General features: G+C 32.8%; 1 protein-coding gene across 5 annotated transcripts in view; it reads right to left on the minus strand.

Moving 5' to 3' along the window:
• Positions 1-17,172, minus strand: part of LOC132748838 (probable E3 ubiquitin-protein ligase HERC4) — a 47,075-nt gene that overhangs the window by 11,896 nt on the left and 18,007 nt on the right. For 4 of the 5 annotated variants that reach the window (XM_060738488.1, XM_060738490.1, XM_060738489.1 and 1 more), the window contains exons 6-20: positions 15,252-15,438; positions 14,741-14,772; positions 13,532-13,754; positions 12,469-12,709; positions 11,700-11,827; positions 11,273-11,329; positions 10,511-10,622; positions 7,730-7,919; positions 6,822-6,871; positions 5,692-5,751; positions 4,940-5,131; positions 4,217-4,306; positions 3,817-3,981; positions 3,211-3,261; positions 789-884 (exon numbers count right to left, since the gene is read on the minus strand). In XM_060738488.1, coding sequence (XP_060594471.1) covers positions 789-884; positions 3,211-3,261; positions 3,817-3,981; positions 4,217-4,306; positions 4,940-5,131; positions 5,692-5,751; positions 6,822-6,871; positions 7,730-7,919; positions 10,511-10,622; positions 11,273-11,329; positions 11,700-11,827; positions 12,469-12,709; positions 13,532-13,754; positions 14,741-14,772; positions 15,252-15,438 — 1,874 coding nt within the window. Of the gene's footprint in view, positions 1-788; positions 885-1,835; positions 1,884-3,210; positions 3,262-3,816; positions 3,982-4,216; positions 4,307-4,939; positions 5,132-5,691; positions 5,752-6,821; positions 6,872-7,729; positions 7,920-10,510; positions 10,623-11,272; positions 11,330-11,699; positions 11,828-12,468; positions 12,710-13,531; positions 13,755-14,740; positions 14,773-15,251; positions 15,439-17,172 lie in introns of all 5 variants that reach the window. The other variant, XM_060738492.1, reaches the window with a different exon arrangement.

Raw genomic sequence — 17,172 nt, forward strand, 5'->3', positions numbered from 1 at the left:
ATGAATTTCTGTATAAATTCTGTATATTTTGGGTTTGAAGCTTAAATATATCTATATATGTTAAACGAAATTTAGACGCCAACAGAATCACCGAATAGTTTAAAAACAAGTCATGTGATTTCAACAAACCCTGGAAGTTACAATAACAGGTATTGCGGATATTGAATGATTGAAACAAGTCTAAGTTATTTATTTGACATGTTCTTTAACATTTCCAGAGTACACAGTGACAACTATTGTGAAATCTTAGCGCTCTAACCTGACCCACGCGGGTCAGGTTAGGAAAACACCATTTTATTCTTTATTTGAAGAAAAGTTTTGTTCCTTTGACTGTTTAGTGTATTCAGTTTGAGGACATTTACAGAACAATGAAAGAAAATTCAAAAATAAAGAAATCAAAATTTTGTCTGTGTCTCCCTTTAAAATTAAACAACCAATTTGATAAAATCTAGTTAACATTGTATGGACATTTTGGGTGATTTTACTTTACACTGATAGCATGGTAATTCATTAAAACTATCTTTACAATGTAACATTTTTATCATATACTTATAAATAAAATATTGAGAAATATTGATAATACAGAATTGGTATTTTGATTTTCTGTATTTTCACTCTAAAAAGTTATTTTTCAGTCAGTAAAACATATTTTCCATTGTTTCTTGCCAGTCTACTTTCTTCCTAATTCAGCCAATACACAAGAAGATGTCTTATGAAGTGTAAGGATTTGTAATTTTGGAAAAATATCAAGCCATGAGCCTTGTTCAAGAATTTTTCAAAATACTTACAAAAGGGGAGAACCACTGCATTCTAGATTCTTCATAAAACTTGAACATTCCATATTTTGGATCTAATAGCTCTCTCAGTAGTAACAGAAAGAATTCCTGTAAAAGTGAGCAATATAATATCATCAATGCTATTTCCACAATTTGTTTGCCATTATCATTTTTATAACTGAACAAAAACTTATTTACTCCACAAGCTGACAGTGTTTCCATTATTTCCATATTACATAAAGACAAAGCTCTTGATTGAGTAAAAATACTATTATGTATGTGTGATGTGAATTAACACAACTAACATCAGGTACAATACTGTTATACTTTATCAAGTTCAACAAATATACATCAAGCATATCAGAATGGAAACATGTGATATTTTCCCCTTGCATTATCATATAATATTTCAAAGTTTGTTGTTCAGATGGTTAGTAATTGATTGAACAACAATTCATCTGAACTAAAACTGTGCAATATTATACAGCAATGTTTTCACAATTGATACGGTATTATTTTTTGTAAGATGATAATACTAGAAACAGATTTATGAAATAAATAATCAAAATAACCTAACAATAAAGTTTAAAGAAATTTCATTAATTAATTATTTTCTCACATATGCAAAGCAAATAATCAAGAGTTAGGGATATAGTTCAAATGAAGGATGGCATTTATGAATATGACTGGCAGATAAGCAAAGACTGGAAATAGATAGGAAAATGATGAAATGACTGACATCTTTAACTTGTGATAACCAACTGTCATTTGCCTGCATCTTTATTCACCAACAGATACAGTAGTATCATACTAAAGAGCTCAAACATATAAAACCTTTGTTGTGAAAACATCATCAAACAATCCATTCAGTGTGTCTTACTGGCATGACCTGGTGGGTAAACAACAACCACTACCACCACCACATCAGCAAACATCATTCTACCTTACTTGAGTTTGTTTTTGTGTTATCTTTGTAGAGACAGAATCCTCTATGAAAAATCTTTTAGATAGGTAAACCTACAGAAACATGCTTTCTTAATTTAGAAATAAGTTGCCCACCTTTCTTACACCACCCTCATCTTGTGCTTCCTCCCCATCAAATACCACCTGAAAACAAACATCCCAATATCCTTACACACCAATGTCAATGTGATCAATGTGAGTATAAAAGAGGTTCATGACAATATGAGTGGATGAAAATGTCACTGTGTGGACAAAGAGAGTAAAATTCCAATTTAAGTTACCTCTAGGAATAATGAAGTTTATATGTACAACATGATGTACATAAATTCATTTTTTGCACAGTTGCAATGAAACTTAGTAATTAATAGAAACACTGTGCTTTCTGGAACTTACTTGCACTTTTGCCACATGAGAAAACCTTGCTGAGGCTAAAAGTAAGGAAGGCCTTGAACCTATGATCCCTTGATTCTGAGGCAGCCACATAAGCCACTTTGCCATCTCTCCCTAATTCTAGAATAGTTTAACCCTTACATGTTGAACTTGTAAGGATAATTAAGTTTTTTAGCTATGGCATTTGTTACGATTATTCTGTTTTTTAGCTTTGAATTTGGAAGTGCTAGGTCTGATTTGTTTTCAATGTGCTATTAAAATAGAGCAGCTTAGACTAATCAGACTGCACTGAATGATTATCAAATTAATTCTGATATATTAGTTTATTAAATTCAGTCAGTTGTCAGACCATCGCTATTAGTTAAACTGGAGAAAAAACTACAGATGGTTAGTAAGCTTCAAAACCATGAGAACTTATATATGATGGACAAATTAAATTATATAAATGTAACAGGACTATGTTTGAATGAACATTCAACCATGTCTGGGGTGTTCAACCTTAAGACTTTGACCCAGTGACCCAATTGTTGGTTTAGTGGGTAAACCTCAAGCTGCGTGTACCTGTAAAGATTTTGGTTTGTAGGTGAAGGACTTCAATGTTAAGTTCAAGGTGGAAGGACTTCAGCACTAAGGTCAAGGTTAAACTTTGTGACAAATAGATGAATGGACAAACAGATCAAAGGCAATATACACAATATCTTCCCAATCTACTATCAATTCCAGTGGATAATAAAACATGACCCCTAACGGGAAGAAAATGAGAAGCAGTAAATTGAAAATTTTTAAGGAAAAGGAAAACAAAAATTATTATAATAACTTCTAGTTGTCCACACAGTGTCAGAATGCAAATGATCAGCCCTGATTATTTCAGTAATAGAAGAATCTTGTCGTTAGAAACAGAAAGCTTGTTTCAACAGCTCCTCAAGATTTAAAATTAACAAATAATATGTATATATTTGATGTTCGTCAAATGTTGTTACTATTCTGTAAGACGTTTCAGTGTTATAACAAACTTTCTGCTCTACACTACATAGATAAAGCAGACATGATAGTAACAAATCAACACTACTTGTGTACAAACCTTGGTAACACCACCAGCATCTATTGTCTCCTCATCACCAGAAAATGTTATCTGATTTGTAGAACTTACATGTACAATGTTATCAATCATTCTCATCTTCATCGTTTTCAATATCATCATCATCATCATTTTTACCATAAACTTCATCATCATTATCATCATCATCAAAATTATCATACAAAATTACATTTATTTCTTCATTATTGTTATATATTTGAAAATGAAATAATTTACTTGGTATAAAATTTAATGTCACCTAGAACTAAATCAGAAAGCCAAAAATAATGACTAATACATAACACTTATACATAAAAGATGACAATATTTCATGTTCTTACAATATGTACTGACAATTATTACTTTAAAGACAATCTTATAATAATGAAATCAACTTATGTAGTTATTTATTCTCTTATTGATGTATTTTATTTTATAAATTGTTTTGTACATTGTTGAGGCTCACAGGGAAGACTGGGCTTGCCCAACTGTGTTGCCTCATTAAATAAAGTCGTTACTTACTTACTTACTTACTTATCTGTAAAATCAAAAAATTCACATTAGTGTTGAAACCAAATGTAATTGTGATTATAAAAGTATAAATCAAACCTTTAAAGGTTTCTTGAGGTCAGCACTTCCTTTATTCATCAACTGCTGTAAGGTATCATGTACAATGTTTGTCCGTGAAACACAGAACACCAAACAAGGGTTCTCTGGATCAATAGGTAGGAATAAACATTGAATATTTCTTCGCCGCACTTCTTCAATGGCAGACTACAAACAGTGATATTAAAAACTTCAACTCAAAATAACAATAGCAAATCATTTAAGCATCACACTAACTCAGAGAATCCATCTACAAAAATTTGTAAGAAAATCCAAGGTATTCTTTCTAACGCTTTAAGTCACATAAGTCAATTTTTTAAGAAATATGTTCAGTTAAACAATTTCTGTTAATACAAATCATATCTTTTTATACTTTGTGAATCTCATTCAATCTATTATTTACCTGCATTTGTAAGAGAGCATCTGTCTGCAGCAACAAACTTTTAGCAGCAGCATCAAATGTGAATGGATAATTACAAAATAGCAGTCTTTGCTGAAAACAAGCAATACACCAGTCAATCAACAAGGCAATATCCTCACTATTATTATTTAAGTAGAAAAAAATAAATTCAAAATTCTAAAATCTATGATAAAGTAAGTCCTTTAAGACTGTCACCCATATTTTCATCCTTAAAATAAAGTTTTGAAAATCTTCTGTCAAGATTATGCCTATTCTTATATTTATCATTTAATTAATAATAAGTTTTTAATTGTGTCAAAATTTATTTGTACAATGTACATTATTATACAGAACAAAATGGTATAGATTAACTCTAAGTAGATGTCTGCATTACTTCTAGATTTAGTGCATATATAATTTATTTTAGTTTCACTGTGTAGGAAGATACAAGTTAATACACTCTGTAATCCATTCTTGGAACCAACCAGTACTCTGAAAGGAAACAACGGCTTGCCTCAAACAAGATTTGAACCAAGAAAGTCATCAAGTTTTAGGTGTAAACCACTTGTCCACACTGCCAAACATTTTTGTTCTCTAAAAGAAACTTACACCTTTAACTGAGAATGGTATAGAATACCAGAATCAAATATATGCAAGAATGTTTTAAGTATTCATAATCAAAGGACAGTCATCATACATGTCTGTCAGAATAATATGTTCACTTACCCCAGGTGCAAATTTAACATGGCTCTGTGTCTGTACCCAGTTGACATAATCTCCTTTCAAGTTCACCTTGTCTTTAAGGTCATTGATATAGAATTTATTGTAAGGAATTATCTGACCATTCTGTTCATTCACATTGTTTAACTTCTTCAGTACTTCCAATGATATAAACAAAGCTTTGAACCGAGTTTCCATCTGTTAATATAAACAGTACATGGATGATATTTATCCTTTTTATCTAAGCCTATATATCCGAGCATTAAATGCATGATTATTTTTGTATACAAACTTCACTTCAAAATAGTGTCCAAAAGTTAATTTATATTTGATATTCTTTAAAATCATTATTTACTTTTTGTTTTTGGTTGGGTTTCAACTTTCTCCTGGCACTACCACTGTAAAGATCACATGTGACTTTCCAGCTTTACAGGCATGAACAGGCACCTGAGTAGATCTACCAACTTTCCATTAGTTAGCCAGATAGCTGTCTTATAAAAAAACTATCCATGTCCCTGGAGATATATAACCCACAGAGGTGATGGGCAAATGGTTTGAAGTCAAGACCTTAACCACTCAGCAACTGACGCCCCTCTTAATTCTTATTCAGTGATCTGATTTTATATTCCTATTTTTTATTTTGTTTCCATTAGACAGTCATCCATTTAAATATACATAAAGTATAACAAAAAGATATTGATTTGAAGGGAGAAAAAATTGTGTAAATATTTATTTGTGATTCTATATTAAACACATACCTCTTGTAATTGTTGTGGGTCAGGCAGCTGAAGTATATATATCACAGTTTCTTTGAAGATCTGTGAAAACATTACACAGAAGAATTATATAATAATATAGGATATAAAATTACAAACACTGGTGTACAAGTTATTATTGTGATTCAAGAACAATGGGCATAATAATTACCATTCCAATACAGCTTATACAAATGTTGGCACTACACAATATTTCAGCAAATGAAGTGAACATAATTTCATTTTAGTATTTGCAAGATTTTAATAAACAATAACAAAAGATTGAAAAACAAAACTACCAATATGTCATTTGTCAAGAATATTCAAGTTTATTACAAAATTTTAAACAGTGTTGAAATGCTGCTTCATGATAAGTTTAGATATTACTTTTTGTAACAAATACCTGGTTCATATTTGACAAAGCTTTGGTCAAAAGTATAAAAAAAAACCCAAGAAATGTCAAAACGACCTTTACCTAAAAATAAGTAACCATTATGTTAAGTACAGATAAAGTGATTATGTAAAGGTAGGTGTCTATGGAATAAGGAAAACAAGAATAATTCAGCATTGCGTTGGGAAAATGTAATATGATAAACACACATTATTGCATGCTTTCCAGTGTTTTATTGTAATATATCAGATGATTATATTCTGATAAACCACTAGTGAAATTTATAAAATATAATTTTCACTGTAGACGGACTATATGTGAATGCAATGGAATAACAGGCAGAAATAAATGCCGTCATACGTAAATTTTGCTTCTTTAGGAAAAGAAAGTCAATGTCACCATACATCATGTTATGAATGTAACAAAATTAGAGAAATTTAACAGAACTATATTTCAAAGTTGATGATGTGACGTCATGATGTGATGACGTCACAAAGGAGAATGCGCGACGTTACGCTGCAAAATCAGTAAAAATATTTTAAATCACTTAAAAGGCATGAAATAAAAAGAAAATTTATTTGTTTTACATATAAGATTGAAATATATTTCATTCGTGAACACCAGCTATTATATTTTCACTCGTGGCTGTGCCACTCGTGAAAATATTGCATCTGGTGTTCACTCAGTGAAATTATATTTCAATCTTACATGCAAAACAAACAAATATCCTCTATATACTCACATAAACAAGCCTGAGAAAAAATGGAGATGTAAAACTTCCCCACCACAAATCTGAAACAAAATTTGAGATATTCAAAATTTTAATAAGAATAAACACACAAAGACTTACAATGTGCACAATATACAATGTTTGCGATTGGGACAATAAACATTCTTCCCTTCTGTCTACTGTTCTCTAAATTCATGATTATAAAAAACACCCATGACCTTTCCCCTTACAATGAATTTGAATCAAGTCTTTTATTTCTTATAACAAAAGTCAGCTTCTATAGAGTAACAGGTACGAATTAAATATTATTTACACCTGGCAGGAAGTTTATTCAAATGATAAACCTTGCTCATCAATAAATACTAATGATTGCCACAAAATTACACTTATTTTTGCCTAATATCTTCAAAGACAAATATCTGTTACACAAATGGATGATCTCAAAAGTCACTTTCATTAATACTATAATGGCAAGCAGGGAAACTATTTTTAGCTCCAGCGATTTAAACTCAATCAAAGAAGAATACAAAAAAACCATGTCAATCAACACAATAAAATATCTAAGATGTCCACCAATAAATGAAAAAGCTATGACAAATCATAGGGACAGACAGAAGGATGGAGGGAAATAAACAGTACTACTTGTATATGCTCGATCTAAATTTTTTGGGAGCAGAAAAACAACAAATGAGAATAGCAATTCTGTGTTCTAGATGTAGGTCATATAATCCAGCATTGTAATATATATAGTTGCATTATATAGTGAAACTTATACAAATAAAATATTCAAATCATAATAAAGAATGTTAAAAAAAAATCACACTCTAACTCGGATTTTCACACAGAACCATTCAACCCTGTAATTCTGATGAAGACAGAGGATCAGTCAAACCTTGCAATATACATGTACTGTTACTTACCAAGAACTCTAGAAGCTTGTTTATCAAGACTGATGATGGAGTTACCAAATGGCTCTATCAAAGTGTTGTAGTATTTTGGCTGCTCAAACATATGGAGATGAGGCAGTATCAAATATAAACGCAGGGCTTCAACATCTGGCGGCGATTTTGGAAGACTTGGATACAATGTTCCACTTAAACTAAGTAAAATCTGCAGGATAAAACAAATTTCATTTCAATTTTATTCTTATTATAAACAGAAAACTATTCAACTTTAATTTAAGCTTTAAATCTGATTCACATGACATACTCCAGGTATGATGCTGATTGATACTTCAAAAAACAATTTTGTGTACTTCATAAAGTAACATAAAGAATTTACCATATTTTTTACTGAAAACTTACAATATTGTCTTCAATAAAAATTCAAAATGCAAGCTAACTTATTTAATCCAATGGCATAAAAGTACAACTTAACAATTAACCAAGACTTGTTGTTGGAAACAGACAAATGCTCCCTACCCCGCCCAGCAGGCCCAGTAGAGGATCCATGACCTAGGCATTTTTACTTTAAAAAGAGTGTTCAAGACAACAAATACTTTCTCATATTTACAAACTTTATCGACACCCTTTTTTTATTCAAGTGTCATAACTCGGCAAAAAATCATTCAAGCAAAAATATGCACAAGTACTTGACTATGGAAGCGGATATCCTCAGATGGTGTGAACTATAATCACAAATTTGCTCCGGCCCTATGTGTCCGAATGAACATATATTGACTGTATGTATATGCAGAAAGTTTTAGCTAAAAATGTCTTTGAAATTTATACTTATGAGATTTTAAGTGATAAAAAATAAAGTAAAATATTTATCTTGTATTCTACTAGACCTGACACACTCATATCGCAAATGTCAAGCCTTATATAACTAGAACTATCGCTGAATGCGATTCATACCCCCACCAATGTCCTTGACAGAAGACAACTTGGAAAGGTGGTTAAGGGAATAACTTTAGGGGCACAAATACATATACATAAAAAGAAATTATCTCTGGTGAAAAGAAGACTAATTGTACAGGTAATAGTATAAATATATATATTGTCAATCATGTTCGAAACAGTTACAAATAACCTTTCATTTTCCCAATGTACTTAACATTTCTAAGTCAATTTTTGACCTTCAAGTGTGGCCTTGACCTTAATCTGGCACAAGAGTAAGATGGGTCCTGCACATTGCCCAATTGGGGTGAACATTTGAGTAAAGTTCGAAGAAACTTCTTCCATTAGTATAGGATTTAAAGAGCAGACACGACATATTGTCTAATATTTAATTGTATGTAAATTTGAAGACTTAAAAAGGGGCATAACTTTGTTAAAATGCAATACAGAGTTATGAAACTTGACCAGCATATCTTAATTGTGAAACTTTATATATATTTCAAGTTTTAAGGAAATAACTGTGCTAGTTTCAGAAATATTAAAATACATGTTAAAATTTAAGAATATTTTCCAAGTCAATTTTTGACCCCCAAGTGTGACCTTGACCTTAAGCCGGCAAAATGGTAACATGGGTTCTGCACATTACCTTGTTGAGGTGAAAATTTGAGCCAAGATTGAAGAAAATCTTTCAATTACTGTAGGACTTACAGAGCGGACACAACATACTGTCTAATATTTGATTGTTTGTTATTTGACCTTCAACTGTCTAATATTTGATTGTTTGATATTTGACCTTCAATTGTGACCTTGACCTTGAGCTGACACATGGGCAACATGGGTTCTGCACATCCCCTTGTTGAGATGAACATTTGAGCCAAGTTTGAAGAAAATCTTTCAATTTGTGTAGGACTTACAGAGCAGACACGACATACTGTCTTATATTTGATTGTTTGATATTTGACCTTCAATTGTGACCTTGACCTTGAGCTGACACATGGGCAACATGAGTTCTGCACATCCCCTTGTTGAGGTGAATATTTGAGCCAAGTTTGAAGAAAATCTTTCAATTAGTGTAGGACTTACAGAGCGGACATGACATACTGTCTAATATATGATTGTTTGATATTTGACCTTCAATTGTGACCTTGACCTTGAGCTGACACATGGGCAACATGAGTTCTGCACATCCCCTTGTTGAGGTGAACATTTGAGCCAAGTTTGAAGAAAATCCTTCAATTGGTATAGGATTTATAGAGCAGACACAAAAATGGAGACGGACGACGGACCGACTGACGGACGCGACAAAGCGAATCCATTATAGCCCCCCCACCCACATTTTGTGGTGGGGGTATAAATACAGCCTTATACATTCTTTACTTTAACCTTCAATCTGCTGGAGCATTACCATATGCCACCAGTATAAACCCCAGCCAGCTAACACATCTATGCAGTCTGACCAGGCTCTGTACTGTTTGCTGACAAAATTCAAAAGTTCCTCTTGATATCCCCAATACTGATAATGGACAGTTCCAAATATAGGAGCTGGATGAGTCCATTTATGACAATCAGCTGGTTCAGGGTAAAATCAAATACCATTAATGAGCCATGTCACGACAAAACCAACATAGTGCGTTTGCGACCAGCATGGATCCAGACCAGCCTGCGCAAATGTGCAGTCTGATCAGGATCCATGCTGTTCGCTATCAGTTTCTCTACTTGTAATAGGGTTGGTACGCCAACAGCATGGATCCTGATCAGACTGGGTGGATGCGTAAGCTGGTCTGGATCCAGGCTGGTCGCAAACCCACTATTTTGGTTATGTCATGACGCGGCTAATTTAACATATATGTATGTAAACAATACCTTTTGTATGATATGAACGTTAGATGTATCACTCATCTTATCAAACTTGCTCCTAACTAGTTCCAGATCTACTCCATGCCTCTTACTACTACTACCATAATGCTCATTGTCCCTGTATAATTATAACTGTATCAGTTATTACTGGTCACACCTGAATCCTAACACCAATAGGCTAACATGACTGGTATAGAACTTTGCACTCTATGTACAGTATGTCTTTAGCCTTTAAAATGATATATGATTTGATATCATAGATAAACAAATATACCAAATATGTAACTTTCTAATAAGGACAGATATTATGAAACACCCTGTACATGCCCACAAAGTAGAGCAGTCTGAGTACATACTGTGAGCAGCTTAATCTTAGGATAACACCTTTAAATTAATTTGTCTGACAATGGAAAGATTAAAATACAAAACCAGTCTAATATTGTGATGGTTACAAACATGCAATAATGTTGTCCTTTATACATAAGTAGTATGTCAAATGCTGAATCTATGAGACTTTTCATCAATTTTCTAAATAGCCAAACTTATTACTAAATATAGTCATAGAAAATATGGACATAGAAAACAGCTTAATTGGCAATTAGATTTATTGTTGGGTCTTGGATAGGTGAGTTTTGCCAATGAAAACAACTTTATTCTAAACCATTAACCTTGTATCTATAAAAAACATTCTCATACTGTGACATTAAAATAGTAACACATTGTATCCATTGAACAAAGTAAAGTGTTTACAATTCAGACAATACTTACTTCAATAAGAAGGAAGAGTTTAAACATGAAGCTGATGAAAATACTCTAATGACTTCCCTGAAATTATACAAATAAGTTGACATAACAAAAATGATCATTTTCAAGATAATTTGCTATTAAAGGTAATATTATTCAACTCATTTTCACTAAAAGGTCCATGAATTTGTTAATTACTATTTTTGGACTTACATAATAATATAAAATTGAAAAACAATTAATATTTTATTCATACAAGTTTTGTTTTATAATTCCCTAGAAAAAGAGTTCTATATTGGTAATGTGCACCAATTTATTTTAAAATCCCATCATGCATACAAAGGTTAGGACCTGAAAAAAGTATAATGTTATAATATTATAATCTATTGATAATCTTTTGTTAACATAACATCTTTAAAATACTTCAACAGTTAAAGTAAACATGACTTACTCCTCAAACTCTACAGGTACACTATCACTTGATGTCAATTTGGAAATTCTCTCAGTCATATCCACAGATAATATTTTTATAGAAAACATAGAGCTCCACAGTCTGTGATCTAGTGGAGAAATCTTGATCTGTGAAATAAATTCATAATATTGTTATGGACTTTACTGAGGTCATGTACAAATTTTATATATGTACAGTAAAGGATGTCTGTCTTAAACAGTCAAATTCGCAGGAGTTTCCTTTACTATGCTCTCTTTCTGTTGCTAGGTGTTAGTAGTTTATTAATACTAGTATGTAGAAAAGCAGGTTGTTTGGGCAGCAATCTGTTATTTTCACCTCCACCAATATGACTTTTATTTAAACATTGTAAATTAACAGGTTTACTTTAACACCTGAATAACTAACTGTTTTAAAATAGGTAACAAAATAGGTAGCAGTTTTCTTTGGTTTCTACTCACACAGACAAATTCAGGTCATATGACTTTCCAGTTTTACTGATTGAGAAAGATCTCAGGTGACCTTTCATGTGGTATTGTTCACGTTTTAATTTTAGACATAAGAAGGCATCCAATATAAACCAACAACCACCCCTATGTTAGCCTCATAGAAATCCTCAAGAAGAATTTAAGAATTCAGTCCACAGCACTGAGGTAAAGGAAAAGTGACTTAACGTCTCTACCTCAACAGCCTTAACCATTTCCTATCTTGTCATGTTTTAGATGTATTAGCTATGAATGATCACTTGTACTTTATAGTAAGAAGTTGATACCTGTTCTGAGACCGCCCACAGAAAACAGTAATCTCCTCCAGCAGCTACAATATTTATCACAAATGATGAACTATTTCCTGAATTGTTTGATCTACCAGCATTATTGAATGCCACAAACTGTCCTTTTATAGCCACTGGCAGAGATTTCACTTCCACACTATTTGTACAAAGTTGACCGTTGGCTTCAGATCCAAAACCATACAGCCTTCCACTGTCTGATACAAACACTAAACAGTGCCGTCTGTATATATAAATATATATAAATTTGATATATATAAATTATACAAGAGCCCGGTTTGAACCAGGTGATGCTTCCCGAATAAGTTTTGGACACAGAAAAGGGCACCTCTTGAAGTTTCAGAGTTATGTTCCTGTTCAAAGTGCAATAATTCCAAAATTAGCCAAGGCAGAGAAACTGTTCTTTGCACTGGACTTCTAATCAATGAGATCAATCTACCAAATTAGTTTCTTGTTGATACCTCTTGTGGCTTCACATTAATGTCCCGGACAAAGTTCACAGTGTAAAATTGAAAAAAGGCTATAATGAGATCTATCTACCTACAAAATTTCTTGTTCATATCTCTAATAGTTTTAGAGTTATGTCCTGGACAAAGTTCCAAGTGTCAAAATGAACAAAGGGCTGTAACTCCAAAATAATGTTCTTTGATACTGCACTCCCCCTCAATGCCCTCTACCACTGTGTTAAGTTTAAACAAATTATGTCCAAGGGTTTTTAAGTTATGTTCTGGACAGGCACAACGGACGGACGGACCAAATAATGGACGGATGGACAAGGCTGTGACAATATGCTCACCCTTCAGGGTGCATAAAAACTACACTTCTTGACATAAACAGTATCTTATACATTTGTTTTGGGTTGAAAAACATAAAGTTGCATATGCTTTTATCTTTTTTTAACTGAAAGCCTATGCTTTACAGATTAGTCCAGTCAATTTTCATCATTATTTGTTGTTTTTTTTTGTCATAAAATCTAACAATCAATCAATTTCTTGAAAATTAAACAGTGAAAAATTGAGCAATTTAAGACTATTGTTGGTCTAACCTCCCACAAGCTATTTGTGTAACTTTAGATCCCATTAACTCTGTAACCTTCTTTGGTAAAATTTCTTGTGTTTTGGAGCCATGTCCAAGTTGCCCGAATGTCCCTGCACCAAAGGTGAATACTCCTCCATCCAGTGTCAGGGCCAAAGTGTGATCCTCACCACAGCCAATATAGCATACTCGTTGATGTCGCAGTGATTTACACAAACAAGGGAAATGTCGATCTACAGAACAAAAATATATCATTTCCTGCTGTAAAAACTTGTGTTTCTAAAATCTTGTTCCTTCAGAAAAATCATAACTCAATAATCTCAAAGATAATAAATGTGCATGAGGCAAGCAACAAAATCTTCTATTACATCAAGATTCAGAACATTTCCTTACAATGCTTTATTTTGTGTGTGTGTTGTTTGTTTTTGTTTTTTTTTCAAATATAAATTTACAATGAGCAAAAATAATAAATACAAGGGCCATCAGTGCTGACATGTTGACATGTGTCCCCTCCTGATAGCCAATTGCATGTTGCAGCTATTGCATAGCAAGAGACACAAAAATCATTAACATTTCAAAACACATTTTTTATTCAAGGGCAATAACTCGACTAAAAATCCTCCAACCAGAAAACCTGTGAAATATGTGCAAGTACTCCAGCTATGATCAATTTTGTAAAGTTCAATGAATTTGCATTAGTGGTATGAGAGGAGTAGCCTGTACAAACTTTAAAACTTAAAATCATTAAAGGGTCATAACTCTCACAAAAATCTGAGAACCAGAAAATGCCGACAATATGCACAACAAGACTTGGTATTGATCGTTCCTGTTAAGTTTGGAAGAAATTTCACCAGTAGTATCTGAGGAGAAGTTAGGACGAGTTTTGTGACGGACGGACGGACAAACAGATGGACAGACAGACGAGGAAGAAGTAATCCCTGTATAGGCGACACAACTATCCGAATGTGCGATGTATGTATCATAGTAAGTACATAATCATGATTTGGTATCAACAGGTCCTTTTCTATGGCTGTGGCATTTTCTTGGTAATCTATTCTCATTTATAAATTAATATCTTTTTTTTATAAATGTTGATATGTTGTAAAGATGTAAAAAACTACACGTTTACATTTGTATCTACAACTGAACTTTGCACATTGCAAACCATGCTACATAAAAATTTTTGACATAAAATTAAAAAAAAAATTATATAAGTTACCTAATTCATCATTCAAGCCAAGTTGACCAAAACTGAAAACAAAAGAATTTTTACGTAATCATTGTCACTAAATTAAGGAGCATGTGTTACAAAAATACTGATTCAATATGATATTTGTACAATTTTCATACAAAACAGAAGGTAAAAAGAACAAAATCAATGCAAAACCGTCATTTTTTGTGTGTGTTTTTTTTTGGTTGGGTTTTACGTTGTACCAACACAGAATAGGTCAAATGGCAACTTTCAAGCTTTACTGGTGGAGTAAGACCTCAGGTGCCCTTCTGTACATTATTTCCTACACAAACAAACACCAGAGCAGAACCTCCTACATTCTATTAGCTAGCTGGATAGCATTCTAACATGTAAAATTTGACGACACTTGCACTTACAGCAGTAAGATGCAAGTGGTTTGAAGTCAACAACCTTAACCATTCGGCCACGGATGCCCCACAGCTACCAGCACATAATTATCATAATAATAATAATTTTAGAATGCTTACAAAATACTCACCAGTTTCTTCCCCAGCCAAATATAGCCCCAGATTTTGACAGCAGTAAACTATGGGAGCCCCCACAAACAACCTGAGCTACAGGGATTCCTTTCAAGCTAGCTATATACTGTGGAATATTCTGTGATATAGTGTGACCTAGCCCTAGTTGACCAAATCTGTTGTCTCCCCAACTGTATATCTGTCCATCTATAACAAAATAATACAGTGAAAGAATAAATGTTAAATTAAATTCAGACTCAACTATATCATATAAACATAATCTAATAGAGTCATCTTGAAGTGGCTAATTTAATAAACAAGCAAAACATAAATGCTATTCACTTCAATGAATGTAACATTAATGAAAGGGCCATGTATAAACAATTGAAAATTCCTATAAAATAACAGATTTATGACATATAGAAATTTGTTTTTTAACATAATGGAAAACAAGATTGCATTTGAGAAAAATGTTATGCAACCGCATGGTTCAAATTTCATAGCTGTACATCAAAGGACAAGAAAGTAGGTCACATCATCAAAATCTAGGTCACCTGATATCAAAGTTCAATTTTACAACTAAAACTGTGCACATGGTCAAAATTTCATTGCTGTACATCAAAGGACAAGAAAGTAGGTCACTGTCCCCTTGGGCAAGGCAAAATTTTGACACAAGGGTTTAATTCAAAACAATCTTGATACAGGTCCACCAAACAACATTTCAAGTCAAATATCTAAGCTGTAGCTTTCTCCCATTCAGAAAACATTTGTTTTATTTTCTGTTTTTACTGTGTACATAATGAGAATCACTGCCCCCGGGCAGGGCAATTTTGACACCAGGGGAAAAATTTAACAACTTTGGTAGAGGACCTATAAATGATATTATATATAAAACATCAAAGATCTATGCCTTGTACCTTCAGACAAAAATATTTTTTATTTTTTCACTATATGTACATAATGAAAATCAATGACCCCCGGGGCGGAACCAATTTTTACCCCAGGGCTATAATTTGAACAATCTTGGTAGAGGTTCACTTAGCAAAAACTCATGCCATAATTTAACCTCTAGCCTTTGTTGATTCAGAGAAGAAGATTTTTCAAGTTTTTACTTTATACATATAAGGACAACTATTGCCTCTGGGGCAGGGCAATTTTTACACTAGGGGCATAATTAAAACAACTTTAGTAGAGGACTCATAGATGATATTATATACCGGTACCAAATATCAAAGCTCTAAGCCTTGTACCTTCAGACAAGAGAATTTTTTTAATTTTTTACTATATGTGCATAGTGAAAATCAATGACCCCTGGGGTGGGGCCAATTTTGACCCCAGGGCTATAATTTGAACAAACTTGCTAGAGGTTCACTACACAATGTTTCATGCAAAATATCTTAACTCTAGCCTTTGTAAATTTAGAGAAGATGATTTTTTAAGTTTTTACTATATACATATAAGGAAAACCTATGGCCCCCGGGGTGGGGCTACTTTTGACACTAGAGGCAAAATTTGAACAACTTTGGTAGAGTACCTATAGATGATATTATTTAACAAATATTAAAGCTATAAGCCTTGTACATTCAGACAATAAGATTTTTTGATTTTTTACTATATGTATATATTGAAATCAATAACCCCCAGGGCGGGGCCATTTTGACCCCAGGGCTATAATTTGAACAATCTTGCTAGAGGTTTACTACACAAGGTTTCATGCAAAATATCTAACCTCTAGCATTTGTCAATTGCTAGAAGAATTTTTGTTAAAGTTTTTACTATAAGTTTTACTATATACATATAAGGAAAACCAATGACCCACAGGGCGGGGCCGATTTTGACCCCAGGGCTATAATTTGAACAATCTGGGTAGAGGTCTACCAGACAATGCCTTATGCAAAATATCTAAGCTCTAAGCCTTTTGGGTCTTTACAAGAAGGTATT

This window comes from Ruditapes philippinarum, unplaced genomic scaffold (assembly GCF_026571515.1).
Source record: "Ruditapes philippinarum isolate M1 unplaced genomic scaffold, ASM2657151v2 ctg2245_1_1_1_1, whole genome shotgun sequence".
Classification (NCBI taxonomy): domain Eukaryota; kingdom Metazoa; phylum Mollusca; class Bivalvia; order Venerida; family Veneridae; genus Ruditapes; species Ruditapes philippinarum.